General features: G+C 38.8%; 1 protein-coding gene and 1 non-coding gene across 2 annotated transcripts in view; one reads left to right on the top strand and one right to left on the bottom strand.

Moving 5' to 3' along the window:
* Window positions 1–6,984: 6,984 nt before the first annotated feature.
* LOC112753226 (small nucleolar RNA R71) lies at window positions 6,985–7,092 on the bottom strand. Its single transcript, XR_003177618.1, has one exon. It is a non-coding gene; the product is annotated as a small nucleolar RNA R71 (small nucleolar RNA).
* A 16,914-nt stretch (window positions 7,093–24,006) lies between these two features.
* The window catches only part of LOC114925351 (uncharacterized), an 80,678-nt gene continuing 79,066 nt past the window's right edge, over window positions 24,007–25,618 (top strand). The window contains exon 1 of the mRNA XM_072217883.1: window positions 24,007–24,305. Within this exon, the coding sequence (XP_072073984.1) occupies window positions 24,007–24,305 (299 nt within the window). The remainder of the gene's footprint in view (window positions 24,306–25,618) is intronic.

A 25,618-nucleotide genomic window follows, 5' to 3' on the forward strand; every position in this document is an offset into this window, starting at 1 on the left:
ATTGGTGAAGAAGAGTGTGAACTTGAAGAGACTTGGCAAGAGGAGGAACTTGAAAAACCTTGCGAAGTGGTGGAAGCCTCTAGAAGAGGATGGACGGGAGTAGAGCGTGCTTTATCAAGATCTTTGGGAACCCCTCCACCTAGGCTATCATCCAATCCTTTGTCTGGGTGGCTAAAACTTCTAACTCTTAGCTTTATTATCCCACTTGAGTATGGTTTGCTTGAGACGAATGGCCAACTTAGGGCGCTTTGTGGAATTAAGCGAAAGAGGAGGATGTTTAGTGGTTGGCGTTCTAAATCTAGACTCATTATGGTTGGAAGCTCAAAATTGAGAAGTATGGATTGGTGTAATGCTCAATTAAACGGGTCTAGGAGGATAGTTTGGTGCCTTCATGAGCATTCAACTTTCTTGTCACCCGGACAGAATCAAGGCGATCAACTAGAAGATGGGTGCGAAGACAAAATATGGGATCCTGGATCACACTATGGAAACCAATTTTGGGAGCTCATATCTTGGAGAGAACTTCACCAAAGCTTGGTGAAAATGGTTGGAATTCCTGACAACCGATTGAAGGACAAGCACTTTTGGAGGTTCAAGGATGGATACAAGCATAAGCCACCTTGACAAGGAACCTTCCAAATGTCCAACTTAAGGACTTAAACCAAAAGTGCTTGGTGGGAGACACCCCACCATGGTAAAATCTTTCCATTCTCCTGTAGATATAATGAATGAATGAATTGGGTTACATTCTATATAGTTCTTTCCTTCGTGGTATATTTTGTCTTGTTTGCTAAATTGTTTTTACATTCTATGCTTTGATTAGGGATGATTCTTTGAAATTGAGTTTTTGCTTGGATTGCAAGTTTCCTCAATTTGTTTGAAAAATCCCCAAAATTTCAAAAATATGTCTAATTTTGCATCTTAGCTAGTTTTAGAGACTTAGAGGAGATTGGGAAGATTATGAGCTCTTCTTGGTTCTCTTTTAAAAAAAAAAAAACACCAGTCACGCGCAAGCGCAGGGTGCGCGCGTGCGTCGGCTGCGCATTTAGGCTTTCTGGGCCAAGGACCAGAGAGTTATGCCACTTTTGGGCCAACTATGTGCCCTAACCCACGCGGACGCACGCTGTGCGTGTCCGCGACCCTTTCGTGTTGCCCTATCCACGCATAGGCGCACCTGGCGCCTCCGCAGCCCATCATCATTCAAAACATCCACGCACAAGCGCACAGTACGCGCGTGCGTCGATGCATTTTGGCATCACCCAGGCCAAAAGACCCGAGAGTTATGCCAACTCTGGGCCCCTTTTGTGCCTCTGGCCCAGCTCACCCGCGCGGACGCGCACTGTACGCCGTCGTGCCCGGGCCCATTGCCAATTCTCCCATCTACGCGCAAGCGCATGTGGCGCTTCTGCGCCACTTCCTTATTTTCTCACCCACGCGGACGCGCACGGTGCGCGCACGCGTGGATTCAAATTTCCACTTACCCCAGGGACGCGAAGCCCTAGCGCAGCTCCCCTTTCCGGCATTTTATTTCCCCTTCTCCCTTCATTTCCAAACATCATCCCTGCCACCACCGCCGTGAACACCACCACCGTCACCACACATCCCCCTCTTTCTTCGCCCCCCTCTCTTCCTTGTTTCTCTCTTTCTTCCTCTCTTTCTCACCCAATCTTCCCTGCTCTGCTCCAACGCCACCCCAACACCGCCACAAGCACCGCCGCGACCTTCATTGTCGCCAGCACAGATCCGTTGCATCACCAGGCCACCGTTTCTGCTCTGGCTATTCCCTCTATCTTCTTTTCTCCCTTCCCTTTGTTTGCTCTGTTTAGTCTCTGTCTTCCAGGTTTCTGCCTTCCCCTATTCTGCTTCCTTTACTTTTTTATATTAATTCTGTAATTAGCTTAGTTAGTTAGTTTAGTTTAATTAGGTGGTTAGAGAACCTGGGCTGAGAAGTGGATTTAGGCTTGTTTTGAATAATGATGTTGCTTAAAGGTGTTGCCATCCATTGATTTTCTTGCTTTGTTTGTGTTGTATGTTTGACTAGTTTAATGCTGCTTTGTCATGCCTAGTGATACTGAGTCTTGTTCCAATTTGAACCCAATTCTCTGAATTCAATCTGTTCTAAAGTGTTTGAATTCAGATTGCTTGCTTATTGAATGGTTCATTGTTGATGGAGTGATGCTATTTTTCTCAGATTCAAATTGAATTGTCAATTGCTCCACTTCTATTTTCCATTTTATTCTTGTTTTAAGACCCTGGTGCTGTACTGAAAGCCAGCATTTTGTGCATTGTTTAAAAGAAAGAATGTTGTTTGTAACTTGCTGGTTTGGTTTGAATTGCTTTCTGATGTTTGCAGCTAAAGATTGGCTAATTGTTCAATTCATATGAACTCATACATCATTTCTGTGCTTTTGATTTTTAATGAATTCATATGGAAAGTAATTTGACTATTTGAACTTGGGAAATGGCCAATTTACTGTTGAAATGCTGCCGAATTTTTCCTAACCATATTTCATGAATTGACATTGTTTGATTGATGCAATAAGCCTCTATTTGACGATTTTTGCGTCATTAGGATCTTGTTTGCTAAATGGTTTTGGAAACTTCTCAAGGACATGTTTACAAGTTTTGGTCATGCTTATAGTACTCTTTGTTGCTTACATGCATGGCATGGCTGAGTAAGTTTTTCGATTGGCCACTGCTTGTAACTCTTTTAAGGTTTCGTGCCTCTTTTGCATGAACACACAAGTTGAAGGTTTTCAATCTATGTGGCCAATTTAATTCACTTTATTCATACGTAATTTACATCAAGCCACATAGATCATAAGGTTTTCCACTCTTATTTCAACTTGTGAATTTTTTGCATCATTGAATTTGGTGTTGAATGCTTCTTGATTGACTCATTCTTTAATGTTTTGACTTTACCAACACAAATTCATACAACCCTAGTGATCTTCACATTGATTGATGACTTGTTTTCTTATTGGTTGCTTTTTGGCAATATCACATTTCATCATCAATGGCTTAATGCATTTCATGATTGTGAGTATGCTTGCACCCGTATTTTGCACATTTCCTTCAATTGAGCCGATAACTGTCATGTCACTGATTTTTGAACTAATTTTTAACTTTAACTTGATTAACCAACTGATTTCTCCCTTTTGTTTTAAACTTGACCATTTTGATCATTCGTTTGGATATGGCGTTTCTTAGGCTTAATAGACAAGTGTTGTGCAATTATGGTTCAAATTCTTGCTTTGTGGCCTGATTTGAATCATGTATTTTGTCACTTGCATTCCAAGAATTCTCTTTCTTTTACTCACTTCATGAACATCCTTTGCTTTGAGTGCTTTATATCTACTTGCCTAGCTGCTTATTTTGTATCATCTCTGTTTTTCAGGATGTCGGACAAAGGGAAAGCTATATCCACTACTTCTAAGAAGAGAAAGCGCTCTAAAACCTCTACCCCATCACCTTATGCAAACTATGCTAAGAATCCCCTGAATGAAGAGGACAAGGAAAATCAGCTGCTACCTTCCACTGACCCAATCAAATTCCTAAACCTTTACTGTGAGCTTCACTTCCCCGGTTTTCGGAAGAAGAACATAAACATTGAGAAGAAGCTGGTCCTTCCCAATGATGTGAGGCGTGCCATAAACACCCGCATTCTGGAATTGGGCTTGGACTTTGTTGACAGAAATTTGGGGAAGATAAACACTTCATGGGTGAGGGAGTTCTATTGCAACTTCTTTCGTGCTACTCTGGATTCAGTCCAAGTGCGGGGTAGAGAGATTCTAATCACCAAGGCTGCTATTAGGGAGGTATTGCTTTGCCGACCTCATACTGATGACACATGCGCCTATGAGCAGGCAGAAGTAGCTATCCACTGCATGACTTTCGATTATGAGGCGCTTAAGCGCGTGATTGCCACACCTGATGCCCCTTGGGGGATGGATTCTGGGAACAAGAAGCCCAAGGGGATGCGTTTAACTTATCTAATCAAGAGAGGCTAAGACTTGGCAGCATATTTCGCCCATTATGTCTTGCCCACCACTCACTTCTCAGAGATTCCGATGGATATGCTGGTTCTGATTGGATGTGTGATGGAGGGGAAGGAGGTAGACTTCCCCCGGTTGATTAGACAGAGTATTTAGCGTGCACATATCCGTGGTCTGCTGCCATTTCCTACATTGGTCACCAGCATGATTGAGCTGGCTAATGTCCCATAGGAGGATGATGATGTGACACCACCACCCCCAGATGAGGACGACAAGGAGGTTACCATTCCATGGGGTGGATGGGTGCACGAGAGGCCCCCACCCAAGCGCCGTTCTCGAGCCAGAGCAGTGGAGGAGGCAGTTCAGCCCTCGTCATCAGCAACCGCAGTAGGACCCCCTCTACTTCAGCAGCCGCAGCATCCTTACCACCACCACCAGCACCTGAGCCGACTTACCTGTTGGTGCAGCACCTGTTTTGCTTTATGGAGCGCCTCGAGCATCATATCATGTAATGATATGATTACATAGACCAAGTGTTTGCCTCACAGGGCATTGAGCTACCTCCGCTCCCAGACTCTCCCGTCTCCGACGAGCAAGATCAGGAGGAGGAGCATGATGAGGAGCCGACACATCAGGATGCACCTCTAGAGACACAGGTCACCACAGAGGTTCAGCACCCTCCTTAGGTTTGGCAGGACACTCCACAGCCAGTACCACAGCCAGTTCCTGAGCGACAGCTTGAGCCACAGCCTGGCGCGATTGTTGACTGATAAACCATTATTTTTATAATTTATATTGTTTTTTATTGAGTGGTTTTATCAAGTCTTTACCTACTTATTCATATAGATTGCATGAATTTTATAATTCATTCCTAGTATTATTTATGGTTGAAAACTTGCTTCCTAGAAACCTTTAATTAGTACATTTTAACTCTCCTTTATACCACTCGATGCCGTGATCCGTATGTTAAGTGTTTCAGACTTCATAGGGCAGGAATGGCTTGGAGAATGGAGAGGAAGCGTGCAAAAATGGAAGGAACACAAGAAACTAAGGAGATGACCAGCGAACACTGATGCGATTGCATGGCTCACGCGAGCGCGCGAAATGAAGAAATCGTAGCGACGCGAATGCGTGCCTGACACAAACGCGTGGAGTGGAGTCTGCACGAATGACGCGAACGCGTGAACGACGCGAATGCGTGACAAGAAAAATTACCGAATGATGCGAACGCGTGGACGACGCGTACGCATGACCTACGTGATCTGTAGAAATAACAGAATACACTGGGGGACATTTTGGGCCGCATTTTAACCCAGTTTTCGGCCCAGAAACACAGACTAAAGCTAGGGAACATGCAGAGACTCAATACGCATCCACACACATTCATATACATCGATATTAGGATTACTTTCAATTTTAGATCTGAATCTAGATTAGCTTTATATTGATAGTTTATGCTTTTGCTTTGGATTTTGGATGCTGAAGAGTCATTACCTCTGCGAAGACATTACTTTAGTTTGTTTCTTATTCCTTTACTCTCATTAGTTGCTCATTGACCCTATTCAACTAAGTATGTTGCATTTGGAATTTATTAATATATAGAGTTACTTTTAATTTTAATTAATTTTAATTCTCTATTTTATTTTATTTAATTTACTATGTCTTCTTATATTTTTATGAATATTAATTCTATGTCAATGGAGTAGATTTTCTACTTAACGTGGGGGTTGATTAAGAGGAGACACTTGAGTTGGAATGCTCAAGTGCTTAGTTAAATTGGAGGTTGTTGGCTAATTCTGTACCTACTAACGCTAGACCTTCCCAAGGGAGAGGACTAGGATTTGCGGGTAAGAGTTAGCTTAATCATTTGACTTTCCTTCATTTAGTAAGGGATAACTAAGTGAAAACAATAACCTCTTTACTACACTTAAGAAAATTTCAACAAGGATAGAACTTCCAATTAATCATTCTCCCAGTCAAGGCCTTTTAATATTAATAATAATTCTTCGTTCTATTGCTTTAATTTACAATTATTTTTATTCATTATCAAAACTCAGCTTTGCTGGAAAACTTCTAGTTAATAAAATAGCACCCTTTCCTGCAACTCGTTGAGAGATGACTTGGGACTCATACTCCCAGTATTTTTAATTTTAATTTTTGTGACAACCTTTTTTAAGTTGGTGAGGCAGACTTTAGCTGGTTGAGAGCTATACTTGCAACGCATTTCTTTTATTAAGACTCTCTTAATTGGTCTAACTTCTGCCATGCACCAATTTTTGGCGCCGTTGCTGGGGAGTTGCAATAGTGTGCTAGATTATTAATTAGGTTACATATTTTATTTCATTTGCATATTTTATTTTTATTTCTATTACCATGAGCTGTACGTCTTTCTCATTGAATGACGCGTTCATTGCCTGATCCGAGCTTAGCCGCTTTTAATCATGAAATTGAAAGAACTCTTTCACGTATTAGGCGAGCTCGACGTCGGTTAGCCTCTGAGGGTGGTGAAGTGATTGTTATCAATTCACCAATCTCATCTGAGGGCAAATCTAAACCGCCATCTGAGAGCGAGACAAGCTCTTTTACTACTGATCCAGTTGATTCACGTGCAGGTGACATGGCAGAACCTAGGAGAATTACTCTCCAGGAAGCTGGAGCCCCAGATTTTTCACTGCAACCATATCAAGTGCATCATCCAAATCTGGCTGCAGATTTTAAATTGAAGACTGCACTAATCAACTTGATGCCCAAGTTTCATGGCTTACCTGCTCAAGAGCCTATTAAGTACCTTAGGGATTTCCAGACAGCCTGTTCTACTGTTAGGCGTAATGGTGCAGATGAAACTTCAATTCTGTTAACTACCTTCCCGTTTTCTCTTGAGGGGAAGGCAAGGGAGTGGTACTACTCCCAACCTAAAGTGACTGTTACCAACTGGGATACACTCAGGAGAGAAATTTTGGAAAAATACTTTCCAGCTGAAGTCACAGATAGACTGAGAAAAGAGATCTCCTACATTGTTCAAGGTGACTCAGAGACTCTCTATGAATACTGGGAGCGCTTTAAGAACCTTCTAGACGTATGCCCCCATCACATGATTGACAGACTAGTGTTGATCAGCTACTTCACTCAAGGCATGAATCCCCAGGATAAGACTAAGCATGGCAACTGACCAGTGACTTAGTTGAGTCCACTGAGAATCACAGGCCGAGGTGTAGCCACTCAAAAGCTATCGCAGAGGTTTCCTCTAGCATTGAGACTACTGCTCTTACATAGAGTATATGTGAAATGACCAACCTACTGAAACAGATGCAGTTGAACCAACAATAACAAGCTCAGCCTCACCCACCACAACAGAGCCAACAGTTAGTTCTCCAAAGAGTATGTGGAATCTATGCTGATTATAGTCATTACACTAATGAATGTTCACAGCTCCAATAGGAAGACAACACTGTGGTAGCTACTCATAACTTCTATGACCGCCCGAATCAAGGATACAACCAACAAGGCGGCAATTACAACCAAGGTGGAAACCATAACCAGGGATGGCAGGATAACTCCAACCAAGGTTTGAGAGATAATTCTCACCATAATTGGAGGGACAACTATAATAGAGGAGGCAGAGATAACAATAGAAACCAGAGGTGGAATAACAACATTAACAACAAACAGCAGAATCAGAACTAGCCTTACAGAGCACCTCACCTAAGACAATCTCAAGGATTCCAGCAAAACCAATAGTAGGTTCCTCAGATTACTTACTCCAATTCCTCATCAAATGACGAGATGCTTCGTTCTCTTGCACAAGGGCAACAAGACATGCAGATGCAGCTGAACTCTACTTTAAATGGTATGACTACCATTTTACAAGCTCTCGTCTCCAGGTTAGATTCATCACCTAATCCTAACCCCTACCTAATCCCAAAGGTGGCATCAATGCTATCACTTTAAGGTCCAGAACTACATTGCAGGAGAGGAACCAGGAGGAGCCACGCCTACCAGAACACGTCCCAACTGAGGATGTAGTGGAAGTGGAAAATGTTGAAGAGGAAGAAGACGTACAAGACATAGTTGAAGAAGAAGCAGCTCAACCACAGAACAAAACACCAAAGGATGCAGAGGCTGTACAGGACGCCATTCCTATCCCATTTCCACACCTGGCAAAGAAATCCAGGAAGCAGATAGAACTTGATCCAAAAGTGGTAGAAATATTAAAAAAGGTTGAGGTAATTGTTCCCCTTTTTGATGTTATTCATCAGGTACCTAAATACGAAAAGTTTCAAAAAGATTTATGAATACATAAGGATAACATTAATGAATTAGAAACTATTCTTTTAGGTAGTTCTATATCTGCTTTAATGGGAGGTATACCTGAAAAATGTAGTGACCCAAGTCCATGTATGGTTAACTGTACCATTGGAGGTGTAATTTTTTCTGATTGTATGTGTCATTTAGGAGCATGCGTTAGTATAATGCCATTGTCTATATATGATACCTTGAGGCTCCTTCCCTTAAAATGGTTGGTAGCTCGTTTTGTGTTAGCAGATAAAAGCATTATTACAGTAGTTGGAATTGCTGAAGATGTATTAGTGAGCATTAAGGGGCTAACATTTTCTATTGACTTCTATATCCTGGAAATGCCCCCTAATGACTCAGGAAGACCATCATCAATCCTGCTTGGAAGACCATTCCTAAAAACATCAAAGTTCAAGCTGGATGCATTCTCAGGAACTTACTCCTTTGAGATAGATGGCAGAACAGTGAAATTCAGTTTAAATGAAGCTATGAAGCACCCTTCAGAAGATCATTCTATCTTCCAGTGCGACATTATTGATGAAACTGTAGCTGAAGTTCACCAAGAAGAAATGGAAGAGAAGCACATGGAGCAAGGTCCAAGTGTGGGGACACTTTCTGAAAACAATGAAGACCCTTTACCATTATCACCAGCCGCGGATGATCCAGAGCCTAGCTATGAGCAGAAATTGGAATTAAAGCCTCTTCTTCCACACCTCAAGTATGCTTACCTTGAGGATAAGCAGAAGTTCCCAGTTATTATTGCAAAGGAACTTACCTCTCAACAAGAAGAGCAACTGCTCAGTGTACTGAGAAAACATAAGAAAGCAATTGGATGGAGCTTGGCAGATATAGTAGGCATTAGTCCCCAAGTTTGTGAACACAAAATATTCTTAGAAGAGGGAGCAAAGCCTGTCCGTCAACCTCAAGGATGATTGAATCCTACCATCTTAGAAGTTGTCAAGAAAGAAGTAACCAGACTACTTGAAGCAGATATCATTTACCCCATCTCAGACAGTGAATGGGTAAGTCCAGTACAAGTGGTGCCCAAGAAGTCTGGAGTCACAACAATAAGAAATGACCATGGAAAGCTCCTGACAACTAGAGTGCAGAATTCATGGAGGGTTTGCATTGACTATAGGCGTCTCAACCAAGCCACTCGCAAGGATCATTACCCCTTGCCATTCATTGATCAAATGCTTGATCACCTGTCAGGTAAATCTCATTATTATTTTTTAGATGGTTATACAGGATATTTTCAGATTCATATAGCTCCTGAAGATCAGGAAAAGACTACTTTTACATGTCCCTTTCGAACATATGCTTATAAAAGAATGCTTTTTGGTTTATGCAATGCACCAGCTACTTTCCAAAGATGCATGATGAGTCTTTTCTCTGATCTCATTGAGAACTGTATGGAAGTTTTTATGGATGATTTTAGTATATATGGTGATTCATTTAGCCTTTGCTTGGATAGTTTATCTAAAGTATTAGACAAGTGTGTTAGTACCAACCTTGTATTAAATTTTGAAAAATGTCACTTTATGGTAAAACAAGGAATTGTACTAGGACATGTTATGTCAAAAGCTGTCATTTCTGTAGATCCAGCAAAGGTGGATGTTATTTCTAGTTTACCTTACCCCTCCTCCGTGAGGGAAGTCTGTTCGTTCCTTGGCCACGCAGGTTTTTACAGGAGATTCATTAAGGACTTCAGTAAGGTAGCACTGCCTTTATCCAGATTACAGTAGAAAGATATTGAGTTCGAGTTTAGTGAGGATTGTATGCAAGCGTTTGATAAGCTGAAGATCACCCTGACTCAAACCCCAATTGTGAGAGGACCAGACTAGAGCCAGCCATTTGAAATTATGTGTGATGCTTCCAATCATGCAGTAGGAGCGGCGCTGGCTCAGCGCGAAGGTAAGGATCCTTTTGTAATTGCTTATGCATCTAAAACTCTAGATGCTGCTCAATCTAATTATACTACAACAGAAAAAGAGCTTCTAGCTATTGTTTTTGCTCTTGATAAATTCTGAGCCTATTTACTTGGTACTAAGGTAGTAGTGTACTCAAATTATGCAGCTCTAAAATATTTATTAGCTAAAAAAGGATTCCAAACCAAGGCTAATACGTTGGATACTGGTGCTGCAAGAATTTGATTTAGAAATTAAGGATAGGAGTGGTAACCAGAATTTAGTGGCAGACCACTTGAGCCGCCTTGAGCACATTAAGGATAACTCCACTCCTATAAATGATAATTTCCCATTTGATAGTTTACATGCAATATCTGAAATAGCTCCTTGGTATGCACCTGTAGCTAATTATCTAGTTAGCCACACTTCTCCCCCAAATTTTACTAAGCATCAAAGAGACAAGCTGAAAATTGAGTCTAAATATTTTATATGGGATGATCCATATTTATGGAGGTGTGGTGCTGACCAGGTAATTAGACGGTGTGTGCCTCAATCAGAATTCCAGTCCATTTTAGAGGCATGCCACTCATCTGAGAGTGGAAGAAATTTTGGCCCTCAAAGAACAGCTAGAAAAATTATAGACTGTGGATTCTGGTGGCCTACTCTTTTTAAAGACGCTGTTGAATTTTGTAAATCTTGTTCCCCATGCCAAAAAGGTTTGGTGATATATCCAAGAGGGATGAGTTGCCTCAACAGATTATGCTTTTCTGTGAATTTTTTTATGTTTGGGGCATTGACTTCATGGGTCCATTTCCAAATTCTAATGGTTACTTTTATATACTGTTAGCCATAGATTATGTTTCTAAATGGGTGGAAGCAATTCCTACCCGTACTGATGATGCTAACACGGTTGTTTTCTTTGTTAGAAACCATATTATTTGTCGCTTTGGATCACCACGAGCAATCGTGAGCGATCAAGGCACTCACTTTTGTAATAGGAGACTAACAGGATTACTGAAAAGGCATGGGATAGTTCATAAAGTGTCAACGGCTTACCATCCCCAGACCAATGGGTAAGAAGAAGTCTCTAACAGAGAAATAAAGCGTATTCTAGAAAATATAGTAAAACCTCAAAGGAAGGACTGGAGTGCCAGGCTAAAAGATGCACTCTGGGCATATAGAACAGCGTACAAGACACCCATTGGGATGAGCCCCTTCCACTTGGTATACGGAAAGGCTTGCCACCTCCCAGTAGAGGTGGAACACAAAGCTTTCTGGGCTGTGAGGGAGTGCAACATGAACTATGAAGAAGCTGGAGCTGAAAGGAAGCTGCAACTAACAGAACTGAAGAACCTTCGCCTAGAAGCATTTGACAACTCCAGGAGATACAAAGAAAAGATGAAGGCCGTCCATGACAAGCACATAAAAAGGAGAGAATTCAGACCAAGGGAAGTTAGTTCTTCTTTATAACTCCAGACTGAGGCTTATGCCAGGTAAACTGAGATCAAGATGGGAAGGTCCATACAGAGTAGAAAAGGCAGAGCCATACGGAGTTTTCCACCTGTGTCATCCTTCTAGCTCCAAATTTCTAAAAGTGAATGGACATCGCTTGAAGCTTTATCATGGTGAGAAGACGAAGGATCAAAAGGAACTAGAGGTCTTCCTTTTGGAAGACCCACCAACATAAGCAGGATGAGTCTGAAGAGCGTCCAACTTAAGGACGTAAAAGTAAAGTGCTAGGTGGGAGACAACCACCATGGTATGATCGTTCCATTTCAGGCTTATTTTTATTTTACTTTATTCTATTTTTATTTTTGTTAATGACTCTTCTCAAAATCTCTGCATAAAGTTGCATATAGCACACATTTTACATTTGCATATTGCATATAAAAAAAAAAAACACGCACGCAATGCGTAAGCGTCGCTGACGCGTCCGCGTCATATGTGCATTTTGAAGAAAAGATAATTACACAGAAAGTCACACGAAAGCATGGCTGGAGACGTGCCTTAGACACAAACATGCCCACGCGTCCGCGTATCCCACGCGGCCACGTCATTTTTGGAAATAGCCTCCCACGCGTCCGCGTCACGCACGCGAACGCGTGCCCCTAAAAATCGACGTAATAGAGGTGTATGGCAGTAAGTTATGATAGAGCTGGGCTGGAATGATGCTGGAAGCACCAGGCCTACCACGCGACCGCGAGCCCCACGCGGCCGCGTCGTTTTCAAAATATAGCCATCCAAGCGATTGCGTCACCCACGCGAACGCGTCACCCTAAATTTTGGCAAAATGAGTTTGAAACAGAGAGTTGCGCGAACGCGAGGGTGCTCTCGTGCCAATCGCACAAATCAATTCACGCGACCGCGTGACCTACGCGTCCGCGTCACTTGACACAAAAAAACACACCACGTGACCGCGTGACCCACGTGTCCGTGTCACATACGGCTCACATATTATTCAGATCAGCCAAAATATCATATCTTTTCTTCCCCAAATCCTAATTTTTCTTTTTCCTTCTTATTTCCTTCTTCTCCGTTCCTCCTTCTCTACTCATTCTCACTTTTTACCTTCAACTCCCTTATTTTTCACATCCATTATCAAGGTTCTTTTCTTTCTCTCTTTATTTTTATTTTTCCATTATTTTTTTGATGTTAACTTCTTCTTTTACTTTCATTATCTATATTCTATTTTTTCTTTTACTTTTCTTTTTATTCCTTTAATTGGTGTTGGAAATTTATTTGGGTCATTATCTTCTTTTATATTTCGCTTGTGAGTTATTATGAATTGTTTGACAATTACATATTACTTTTCATAAGGGTTGCTTGCATGTTCAAATTCCTACTTTCAATAAGATATCTACCATGCATGCCAAGTGTTTGTGAAAAAGCCCGTATGGCATTGTGCATTATTTTAAATTATTCTATTCTATTACTTTAATGCCTGTTTTTCACAAAACCCCTTTTATATTTTATTGATTAAATATAATTGTCAATACAAACAGATTATTAGTTTGAAAGGCTTGGTAATCTAGCTTGGACATTGAATGCTTGATCTATGCTACTCATGCCTTTGCCGGCATACCAATAAACATCTTGCATTTAATTGCCATCACATCCACTTACTATATCACCTTTGATGAACTTTTCACATGTAGTCTAGACCATGTGTTAACAACATCCTTCTTTACCGTGCATTGATTATCACCCTTAATATTTGCTTCCTTGCTCAAACCCTTACGCTTTACATGTACTTACCTCTTTCTTTTTTTTCTCATGATGGCCACCAAGAAAGGTAAAGAGAAAGCTAATCCCAAACCACCAGCAAGGAGAGAAGTAACAAGAGCATTAGTGGAAGAACCATCTTCAATAGCAGTGAAACCCTCAACAAAACGAATCAAGAGGATCATCAAGGTCGATGAAAAAGAGAAAGCCTTCCCAGCAAAGGACACTGCGCGGTTCACTAACCGCTACTGTGAGCAGATGTTCCCCATCCTGGCAGCAAGGAACTATAACAATGAGTACCTTCTCATCCTCCTAACCATCATTGCTGAAATTGTTGAGCCCTACATTGAGCGAAGACAATGGGGATTCCTACGAAGACAGCCACGACAGGTTAATCTATCATGGGGAGTTGAATTCTACTCCAATTTTCACATGCCAACCATGCAGTCTGTCTATGTCTGTTAGAAGCAAGACCCTATAACAGAAGAAGCCATTCAACAAGCTTTAGATCTTCCCCCTACTCCAGAAGGATTGGACGCATTTCAAGAAGCCTCGTTCAAGCGCCAGACATACCAATTTGACTGGGACGCCGTTCTTAGAGTTATCGCACAACCTGGCAGCAGATGGATCTACGGATACCATCGTTCCCGACCTAAGGGCATATTGGCTTCCGCACTCACCTTAGAGGCTCGAGTATGGGCATAGATCATGTCCCATTACGTCTTTCCGAGCACTCATGAGTCCTCCTTCACTGCAGACATGGCTGTTTTACTCAATTTACCAAGACACATTTGGCATGCTATGGGACACGTACAAATTGCGAGCAACTTACCTTTCCCTGCCTTGGTTTCAGATCTAGTCTCAGCAGCCGGAGTCTCCTACAGAGCTGGGGATACCAAGGCCATGATTCCACGAGATGATCAATACGTCCCTAACGGGAAGTATATCAGACCTCCAGCAGCAACTATCAATCGGAGCACGGAACCAGCAGAAGATATTCCTTCTTCTTCCACACCACAAGTACCTTCTACAAACCAACTGCTCAATCAGATACTTGAGAGGCTAGAACGGATTGAACGGAAAGGAAAGCAAAGAGAACGTCATAACAAGCGCAGATTTACATACCTCAAGGAGCTACTTGTTAGTAACCACCCACCTAGAGAAGACCCAGACACCCCGGACTCTACCTCATTTACCAGCATAGGGAGCCATGACGATCCTGATAATGGAGATGCTGCTACCAGCCCCCCTTTGTTCCTAACAGATGACACCGAGGACAGTGCAAAGCTTTAAGTGTGGGGAGGTCGGTCAGTACCTGACTTCCGGAGGTACTTTCGTTTTCCTTAAACACCAATAAATAGGATATTTAGTTAGTTTTTCTTTTATTCAGAATAGGATAAATTGCATAGTAATAGGTTAATTGCATGCATATTCTACTTGATTGAAAAATAGTGAGTTTCTTTTTAAGACCTTATTTTTGAAAAATTTCAGTAATTTAAATCAAAACTTTTATGTTAAACTTGATTAAAGTTGTAATTGGAACATAGTTTAAAAAGCTAAGAACACACAACCCGTGAGATTTTGAGCCTAATTACATGGTTACATTATCTAACCATAAATATTATTCTTGTGTGTTCACTTCTCTATGATTGTAATCTTTATATTGTTTCATCCTATATGTCCAATGTTTAATGTATCTATATGCATGTATATGATTGAGGCCACTACTTGTTTAGCTTACGTATCCCAAATAAGCCTACCCTTTAAATCACCCTTGTCAGCCACTTTGAGCCTTTTAAATCCCATTTGTTCTATATTTTACCATATCACTAGTCTTAAGCAGAAAAATAATTAAATATCCTAAAATGAATCTTTGGTTAGCTTATGATAGAAAGTGTGTTAATTGATTATGGGAAAATTGTGGGAACATGGGTTAATAAGGGAATGTATCATGATGAGAATTTGGATACCTACTCATGTAAAACAGAAAAAAATTGAAATTCCATGTGCATTGGTATGTTATTTCTATATAAAAAAAAATCCAAAAATATTCAATAATATTTAAATAAATAAGGGGACAAAATTACCCCAATTCTAAGTTAAGTAAAGCTCCAATGCATATGTGATAAGAAAATTAAAAGAAAAGGTTAACGCATTAGTATGCAATGTAAAAGTGGGAAATTATGGGTAGCTAGGCATGAATTAGAATTATATAGAGTATATGTATGTTAGGTGAAGGCTTAGGTTAGTCAAAGATTCATATTCAAGCTCACTTAGCCATAAATATACCCTTACCCTTACCTTAGCCCCATTACAACCTTGAAAAGACCTCATGATATTTGCATTAGTACATTAAATATTGTTGATTGGTTAGGTGAGGAACAAAATTTAGAAAGCATGATTAGAGAAGAATAGAGTGCTTACCACATACACTTGAGAGACTAGAGTGCATATACACCATTAGTGAGGGTTCAATGCTTAATTCTATGTTCCGTGCTTTCATGAGCTATCTTCTTACAATGTTACCTATTTTTACTATATTAAATTGAATTAGTGGAATTTGATTTATGTTTGTCTTGAAGAGCGTATTTATTTTTAACCATGTAGACAAGAATCATATAGTTGCATTCATATATATATGTTGCATTGCATTGCATGAGTCTTACATTTCCCTACTCATTTATTTTATCTCCTTAAGTTAAGCATGAGGACATGCTAATGTTTAAGTGTGGGGAGGTTGATAAACCATTATTTTATGATTTATATTGTGTTTAATTGAGTGGTTTTATCAAGTCTTTACCTACTTATTCATATAGATTGCATGAATTTTATAATTCCTTCCTAGTATTGTTTATGGTTGAAAACTTGCTTCCTAGAAACCTTTAATTAGTACATTTTAACTCTCCTTTATACCACTCGATGCCGTGATCCGTATGTTAAGTGTTTCAGACTTCATAGGACAGGAATGGCTTGGAGAATGGAGAGGAAGCTTGCAAAAATGGAAGGAACACAAGAAACTAAGGAGATGACCAGCGAACACTGACCTGATCGCATGGCTCACGCGAGCACGTGAAATGAAGCAATCGCAGCGACGTGAACGCGTGCCTGACGCAAACGCGTGGAGTGGAGTCTGCACGAATGACACGAACGCGTGGACGACGCGAACGCGTGATAAGGAAAATTGCCGAATGACGCGAACGCGTGGACGACGCGTACGCGTGACCTGCGCGATCTGCAGAAATAACAAAATACGTTGGGGGCAATTTCGGGCTGCGTTTGACCCAGTTTTCGGCCCAGAAACACAGACTAAAGCTAGGGAAAATGCAGAGACTCAATACGCATCCATACACATTCAGATACATCGATATTAGGATTACTTTCAGTTTTAGATCTGAATCTAGATTAGCTTTACATTGATAGTTTTTGCTTTTGCTTTGGATTTTGGATGCTGAAGAGTCATTACCTCCGCGAAGACATTACTTTAGTTTGTTTCCTTATTCCTTTACTCTCATTAGTTTCTCATTGACTCTATTCAATTAAGTATGTTGCATTTGGAATTTATTAATATATAGAGTTACTTTTAATTTTAATTAATTTTAATTCTCTATTTTATTTTATTTAATTTACTATGTCTTCTTATATTTTTATGAATATTAATTCTATGTCAATGGAGTAGATTTCCTACTTGACATGGGAGTTGATTAAGAGGAGACACTTGAGTTGGAATGCTCAAGTGCTTAGTTAAATTGGACGTTGTTGGCTAATTCTGTACCTACTATCGCTAGACCTTCCTAGGGGAGAGGAATAGGATTTGCGGGTAAGAGTTAGCTCAATCACTTGACTTTCCTTTATTTAGTAAGGGTTAACTAAGTGAAAACAATAGCCTCTTTACACTACACTTGAGAAGATTCCAACAAGGATAGAACTTCCAATTAATCATTCTCCCAGTCAATGCCTTTTAATATTAATAATAATTCTTAGTTTTATTGCTTTAATTTACATTTATTTTTATTCATTATCAAAACTCAACTTTTCTGGAAAACTTTTAGTTAATAAAATAGCACCCTTTCCTACAACTCGTTGGGAGACGACCTGGGACTCATACTCCCAGTATTTTTAATTTTAATTTTGTGACAACCTTTTCTAAATTGGTGAGGCAGACTTTAGCTGGTTGAGAGCTATACTTGCAACGCATTTCTTTTATTAAGACTCTCTTAATTGGTCTGACTTCTGCCACGTACCATTGACCTCCATCCCGAGCTTTAACAGTAGCATCGAGGACGATGCTTAATTCTAAAGTGTGGGAAGGTCACCGTTCGTGACCGGTGTATTGCATTTATGTGGTGAACTTTCAGACATCTATCTCTAGTTTCTACTACTTTTATTTTATTTTGCACTTTATCTTTGAGATCATTTTGGGATTACTGTATATTTTTGTCATTGTAGATACCTTTATTTTGGTTGTTGCACACTTTTATTATATATAGAGGTATATTGCATCTTAGTTTTTGACTGTGATTAGAAAACATTTTGGATTGTTAAAACTTAGTTGACCCTTTTTATATAAGAAATGTGTTTTGATTGAAAAAGGGATAAACTGGAAAAAATTTTTAAAATTTTCTAAATCACAACATTGCATTAGAATAAGCCTAGTCAATATGATGAAAATTTCCAAGAATTCCATTTCTAGGGCACTGCCCCGATTGGTTGAAATTTTTTTTTTTTTGAACTTGCCTGAATTATACACTTTGTGGATCATGTTTTGAGCTAAGAACACAAGCATGTGAGATTTGAGCCTAATTGTGTGGTTACATCATACATAATCACTTACTTTCATTCTTGTGTGCATCATTCTCTTCCTATGATTGTAATCTTTGATTTGTTTGATTCTTTATGTCCATTACTCTGTGTATACATGCATTTACATGATTCAGGCCATTGTTCAAATAGCTCACTTACCCAAATAGCCTACCTTTTATCTTCTATTGTTAGCCAATTTTGAGCCTATGCTTAACCTATTTTTTCTTAATTATAGCACATTACAAGCCTAAGTGAAAAACAATATGCATCTTTGATTAACTTAGGCTAGTGAGAGTGTTCATCATTTGATTTTGGGAAAGTTGGGAACATTGGGTAGAGATAAAAGTGTGTTTCTGTATTTGTGGTAAGAATCTTGGGAATTGGGAACATACTCATGTATTAATCATGTGTAAACCATATGCATTGATGTTCTTGTATACATTTTAGTTTGAATATATAAATATATATATATATATATATATATATATATATATATGAGAAAAACAAAAAGGAAAAAAAAAATATATATATATATAAGAAGAAAAAGAAAAGCAATAAAAAAGGGACAAATTGCCCCAAAGTGAAGTTAAATATAAATCAATCCATATGTGTGGTGATCGAAAGAGAATGCATGAGTGTGTGAAAAAGTGAAGAATGGGTAGTTAAGTTTGTTTAGAATTGTATAGGTTGTCATAGGTTAGGTGGGAAGTTTAAATTAATCAAAGATTCAAATTTCAAGCTCACTTGACCATATGCATCCTACCTTGACCCTAGCCCTATTACAACATATGGGAAGCCCTCATGATATTTGTATGCATGCATAAGGTAATTATTGATTGTTAGATGAAAAACAAATCTTGGAAAGCATGATTAGGGGAGAATTGAGTGAATCAACCCCATACACTTGAGTGCCTAGAGTGGATACACCTCCGGTGAGGGTTCGATCGCTCAATTCCATGTTTCCACCCATGATCATCTTTTCTTGCAAGTTTGTAAGATCTTTCAATGATTCCATCCAATTGTGGTTTGCTTTGATTGCTAATGCCTTAGCCCCTGTGCTTGCATATGTATTCTTGGAGATTGATTTATTTTGACTAAGCCATTGCATTCATGTAAATAGGTTACATATAGATAGATTGCATTTAGTTAGTTTGCATTGAATAAATGTTGATACCCTTTGCTTCTTTCTTAATTTTAGCATGAGGACATGCTTGGTTTAAGTGTGGGGAGATTTGATAAACCCCGATTTCATGGTTTATCTTGTGTTTATTTTGGGAGATTTTATCACCTTTTTCCACATTTATTCAATGAAATAGCATGGTTTTTTAATTCACCCTTGAATTGTGCTTAAGTGTAAAAACATGCTTTTTAAGCCTTAAATTGGTGATTTTAATTCACCCTAATTCCATTCGATGCTTTGATGTGTTTGTTGAGTGATTTCAGGTTCATAAGGCAAGTATTGGATGGAAGAAATGAGGAGAAAAAGCATACAAAGTGGAGAATGTATGAAGAAACAAAGATTGGGGATGCATCAATGGGAGCGCACGCGTACAAGGCACGCACGCGCAGAAGTGATTTCACATAAGGAGGCGCACGTGTACAAGGCGCGCACGCTGATGAGAGGACTTTTGCGTGGTCTAGAAAATTGCGGATAAATCCTCGTTGCAAGTATAGTTTCTAAACCTTCAAAAATACTCTAAAAAATCCTCATACAAACGTTTTTGGTGTCACAAGTAACAAACCCCTTAAAAATTGTTAACCGAGTATTCAAACCTCGGGTTGTCTTCTTAAGAAACTGCAAGGAAGTACGTTCTTATTATTGGCTATAAAGGTTGTAATCGGGGTTTAGAAGGTGAGAGGCAAGTGATTTAAATGACAAGTGAAGTAGATGGCACTTAAAGTAAATAAATACTCTAAAGTAAACTTCTGGCAAGATAAGAGAAATTGGAAGTCCAACTTAGTTATCTCTCTCAACAATAATGAAAGCTGAATCTAAATTCCACTTAGTTAACCTTTACTAAAGTAAAGGAAAGTCAAGGGACTAATTAGTTTGACCTTCGAATCCTATTTATTTCTTAAGAAAAAGTTGGGATTATTGAAGTTCAGTTCAATTAGCAAGATAACGATTATCAATTATGATGAGTTTAATAATGTTGAGTTACTGATTTCTTAACCAAGACCAAAAGGGAAAAAGTAAAATTGTTGGAATAAAAATATCCTTAGATAGAAAGCAATGGGAACACAAATAAAGGAGAAAGCAATCAATAACTGAAATACCTCAAATAATCATTAATTCAAATCATAACATGGGAAGGATTCATAAGTCAAGTTGGCAACATTTATAGGTACAAATAAAAGCATTGAAGTAAATATTAAACCTGGATCTAGAGTCACTCTTACAAACTAAGAGAAGTCCTAAATCCTAATCCTAAGAGAGAGAGGAGAGAACCTCTCTTAAACTAAATCTAAATCATGGAAAGTGAAAATTGATGTGTATTTTCGGAAAATGAAAAACGAATTCCAAACACACAAAACTAACTGGTAAGTGCACCGGGTCGTATCAAGTAATAAAAACTCACGGGAGTGAGGTCGATCCCACAGGGATTGAAGGATTGAGCAATTTTAGTTTAGTGGTTGATTTAGTCAAGCGAATCAAGAGTTGATTTGACTGGTTTGTATTCGACAGATGCTAAATTGCATGAAATTTAAAAGGGAGAGGGACAATTGCAGTAAATTAAAGAGCATAGAAAGTAAATGTGCTGAATCTTAAAGTGCAAGTAATATAAATTGCAGAGACTTAGAGTGCAAGAAATATAAATTGCAGAATCTTAAAATGCAAGAAACGTAAATAGCTTGAATATTAAAGGGAATTGGGAATTGGATTTGCAGGAATTAAACAAAGAACAATAAATTGCAACAAACAGGGATGTAGAAGATGGATTCGATTGAACCGGATCTTTGATAAAAATGGAAATCAGCTTGCTATAGCAACGAAACAAGGAAATTAAAATTTAAAGCTGTAGATCTCAGGACTCAAGAGACTAGATAACCAAGTCTAGATCTCACTGCCTTCCTAGATCCAGCAAGAACAATTGCAAGGGAAACGTAAATTACAGAAAGAGTAGAAGAAGAAGCAATGAACAGAAATTGAATTTTGATTATGCAGAAAATTAAACAAGATCCGAAGGTGAGATTGAAACAGAAGTTCTTCAATTCTCCACCTAAGATCCCAAGCAAGAAAAGTAAAGAGTGCTCAACAAGAACCAGGAAGAAGAGAGATCAATTCTCCTCCCCAATTCTCCAGAATTCTAAAACAACAAAACAAAAATGTAAAGTGAGTTCTCTACTGTAAGTGTTATGAAAATTCTCAAAGGAAGCTCCCCAAAAACTTAAATCCTAAGCTATTTATACACTTTCTTCAAATGGTATTCAAGCCTTGAATTGGGCCTTTGTTCTTGATGGAATTGGGTTGATAAAGGCCTTGGTTGATTGCTCTTGGAGTTGGAGAAAGATCCACTGTGAACCGGGTTGAAAAACATAAAAGCTTGAGTAAAAGTTTGAGGCAAACTTTTACTCAAACTTTTTATACCAGATGGCTTCACTTTGCTGCTACCAACGTTTGAGCCAAAGTTTGAGGTCAAACTTTTGCTCAAACGTTGGCCCCCTTGTAAATGTGTGTTGCGCCAACGTTTGAGCAAAAGTTTGACCTCAAACGTTGGCACAAGCTTTTTCCTGCAGGGTGTGCAAGAGTGGCGCCAAGGTTTGAGCAAAAGTTTGACCTCAACCGTTGGCGCAAGCTTTTTCCTCCAGGGTATTGATTTTGTGATGCCAACGTTTGTCAAAAAGTTTGAGGCAAACGTTGGCTCAAGCTTTTCTCCCAAAAGTTTGAGCTAAAGTTTGAGGACAAACTTTTGCTCAAGCTTTTTTCCTCTGGAGTGTTTTCAACTCTTTTAAAAGTTTGAGCTAAAGTTTGAGGCAAACTTTTGCTCAAGCTTTTTGTTCTCTCTTGCTCCTAGCCATTCCTTCTTTCTTCAACCTTCTTCAAAACTCTTTTCACCTATCATCAATCAACCAAACACATCAAAGCTTTGCTTAAAATCATGAGTTTGTTATTCTTTCATAATATATGACACTTATAGTATAAAATCTCATGAAATTGCATTAATTCATCCATGGTTGATTAAATCAAAGGGAACATGGAAATCTACCCAATTGGCTTGCTTATGGCTCAAGAAAGTGCATAAATCAAGTGAAAACAAAAGAAAAAGGCTAGTGAAACTAGGCTAAGATGACTTGTCATAAAAAATTGCCGAGCTCCCTCTGAATGGATGCATTCCCCCACTTCATAACCTCTGGTCTATGCCTTCTGGACTTGGATTTGGGTCAAAAAGGGCTTCAGAATTCGCTATGAGCGTTTTCTGCAATTTCTGGTGCGTGGCAATGTAACAACCCTAGTTTTTGAAAATCAAATAATTAGTTATTTGTGATTTATTTTATTTGATGATAATTTTATTTTAAGAAAATTATTTTACTAAAGGTAATTAAATAGAGTTTCATAATAATTGAAGTTTAAACTAATTAGAATTTTTGTATAATCTATATTGGATCTTTGGTATAATTGAAATTATAATTTTGGTGATTGAAAAATAAGAAAGAATTATATAATTTAATTTAAATAAATTCTATTATGAATGAATTATGTTCTATTTTATTAATTTGTACTCTTGGAGATTAATTTATTAGAAATGATTAGTTTGATTTTTATAAATGCTTTATGTTTAAGTCAGTCAATATTTATGCACAATTATTATTATAATTAGTTATTCTACACAAATTGAAATTAGAATTTTAATAATAGAAATATAATAAAAAGTTATATCATTTAATTTGAATAATTAATATTGATTTTAAACTATATTTTATAAAAATATGATTAATACGATTATTTTATAATTTAAACTAGAAATAATTAATTGAACTTAGCAATGTGTTGATAAACAATATTCTTAGATATTTTTAAGAAAGTATATTTGGTTTTAAAATTATTCTATCCTCCAATTTTATCTATTCATATCTATCCTTATTTCTTAATAAAATCCTAATTTCTAACCCTAATTCCCAAATTGAATCAGAAACCCTAATTCCCAAATCCCAGAAACCCTAACCCTAATTTTCTCCCTTTCCCCAGCCTCTGAACGCAGCCCCACCCCTTTCATCCTAAACACTAACACAAACAAAAGAAAGAAACTCAGAAATAGAAAGGGAGAACAGAGGGCTTGGAATCGGAGAAGAGGGAGCCGCACTCTACGCTGTCCAGTTCGCCGCCACTGTCGCATCTTGCTTGTGCCGTCACCACCGTTCCATGGAGCCATCGTCGTTAACCCATGCGACGCCACCGCTGGTGTGGTCGGAGCCGCTGTCGCTGGAGAGAGAGAAAGCACGTGCTTGCCGTTGAAGGAGACTCCATCGTCGCACCCAGCTGCTGCCTAGCTCGCCATCACCAGCGTCTCACCGCCGCCACTGTAGAGACCAAACGTCGTCGATCTTCCTGCTGCAACCTTGGAGTTTGCCCCGTCATCGAGGAAGACAGAGATGAGGGAGGAGCTGTTAACGCCACCGAGGTGGTTGCCGTCGCCGCTGCGTAGGTTTCTGTGGTCCAAGTCTTCATTGATGGAGAAGACGCCACTGAGGAGCCACTGTTGTTGGGTTGCTGCTCTGCCACCAAGGAGCCCGAAGAGAAATGCGGTAGGAAAGCTCCGTTGAGGCTAGTCACCAGAACTAAAGCCTTCATGGTCGCTGCTACTGTCCGAGCCGCCACCAGAGGAAGCCGCTGCCGCCGGCAAGTTGTCGCCACTGTTAAGTCTGTCACGGAAAGAAATGCGACCGTGGTAAAAGAACCTGTCACTACAGCTAAGCTCACCGAAAGCCATAGTACCTGTTCCACCTTTCCTTGCTCTATCTCGGTTGTCTTTTCTGTTAGCTCAGAATTACTTCAAGTTGTTGTTGTTGTCACTGGGAACCGTTTTGTGGCTGTTGGAACCACCATCGGAGCTGCTGTTCAATTAATGCCGCTGCCTGGGTCACTGCGGTACAAGCCGCCATTGATGGAGCTGCTCTATTTAGTGATTCCCGCGAGTTGCGACAATGAGGTAGGGGATTTATTTTTTAAAGTTAAACATTTTTAATTTAGAATGCCTACAAAGTTATTGGATAAGTGCAAATGGTTAACAATGGTTAAGAATTTCTTAATTAACATGAATTACTTGAAATGCATTTGAAATTAGTTAGTCGTTGTGATTATTCTGAGATGTGATTGAACTTAGATGCTGTTGTGAATAATGATTAATTTAGTGTAACTTATTAAATTGAAATATGCCGAGTTAATTGTTGAACAGCTGTTTAATGGATAATTGATGAATTGAGTTTGGATTGCTGCTGTGAATGTAATTGGTTTTGTTGTTATGAGAGACTAATTGATAGAAATAAGCTTGGTTTGAGGTTGTGAAGTTTGGATTAAGTTTGATGATGTCTTAGTATTTCAATTGGATTATTGAATTCAAGTTATGGTTGTGAATGTTTTTGGGCTTTGTTGTGAGTGTTTGAAGCTGTAATTGATATTGGTTTTTCTGATTTTGATGGAATTGTTGAAAAGTTCTGACTCTATACTGATTTAGTTGAGTTGTGTGGCTGAAATTATGATTGGAATGATTGAGATTTTTTATTGGAACTTTGGTTGGTGATTTTGTGAAATTGAATTACAAATTGTTTGATGAGAGATTATTATGATTTCTGTATTTTGATGGATTAAATTGAAATTGTTGCTGTTAAGTTGGTTTACTGTAATGGACTTAGTTAGTGATTAATTGAAGTTGGGCTTAAGGAATAATTAGAAGACTGAATCTTAAAATGTTGAACTAGTTGCTGAAAATCTGATTTTTGAGATTAAAAGATGACTTTGGAAGTGAATTGTTCTTCAACGATAATCGAAATGATATGAGAGTAAAGGCTGAGTAAACTATAATAAAGGTTGTTGTTGGGATTCAATTTTGAGAATTTTGAGTTAACTATAGAACTAGTTATGATTTTTCAAAGTTAAAATATAAAACTTGATTTTCTGCATTACTTTTAAATGAAGCCGGAGACTTTGAAAATCTATAACTAATTCTGTGATGATTGGAATTGCGTGGGACCAAGTCTGGATTAAGCTTTGGAATATAGGAAGCTGGACTAGTGAATTTGAGGCATTTTCATTAAGTTTATGATTTATGGTCAACTTTTGAATTAGGAATGTCAAATCTGGTTTTCTGCAGAACGTTTAACACAGCAGCAACTTGTTTCCTCTATTAAAATTTTCCAGTTTAAATTTTGAAATAGAGCCAATTTTAAATGAAACTCTGGTCC

The sequence above is a fragment of the Arachis hypogaea genome, chromosome 15, assembly GCF_003086295.3.
Source record: "Arachis hypogaea cultivar Tifrunner chromosome 15, arahy.Tifrunner.gnm2.J5K5, whole genome shotgun sequence".
Classification (NCBI taxonomy): domain Eukaryota; kingdom Viridiplantae; phylum Streptophyta; class Magnoliopsida; order Fabales; family Fabaceae; genus Arachis; species Arachis hypogaea.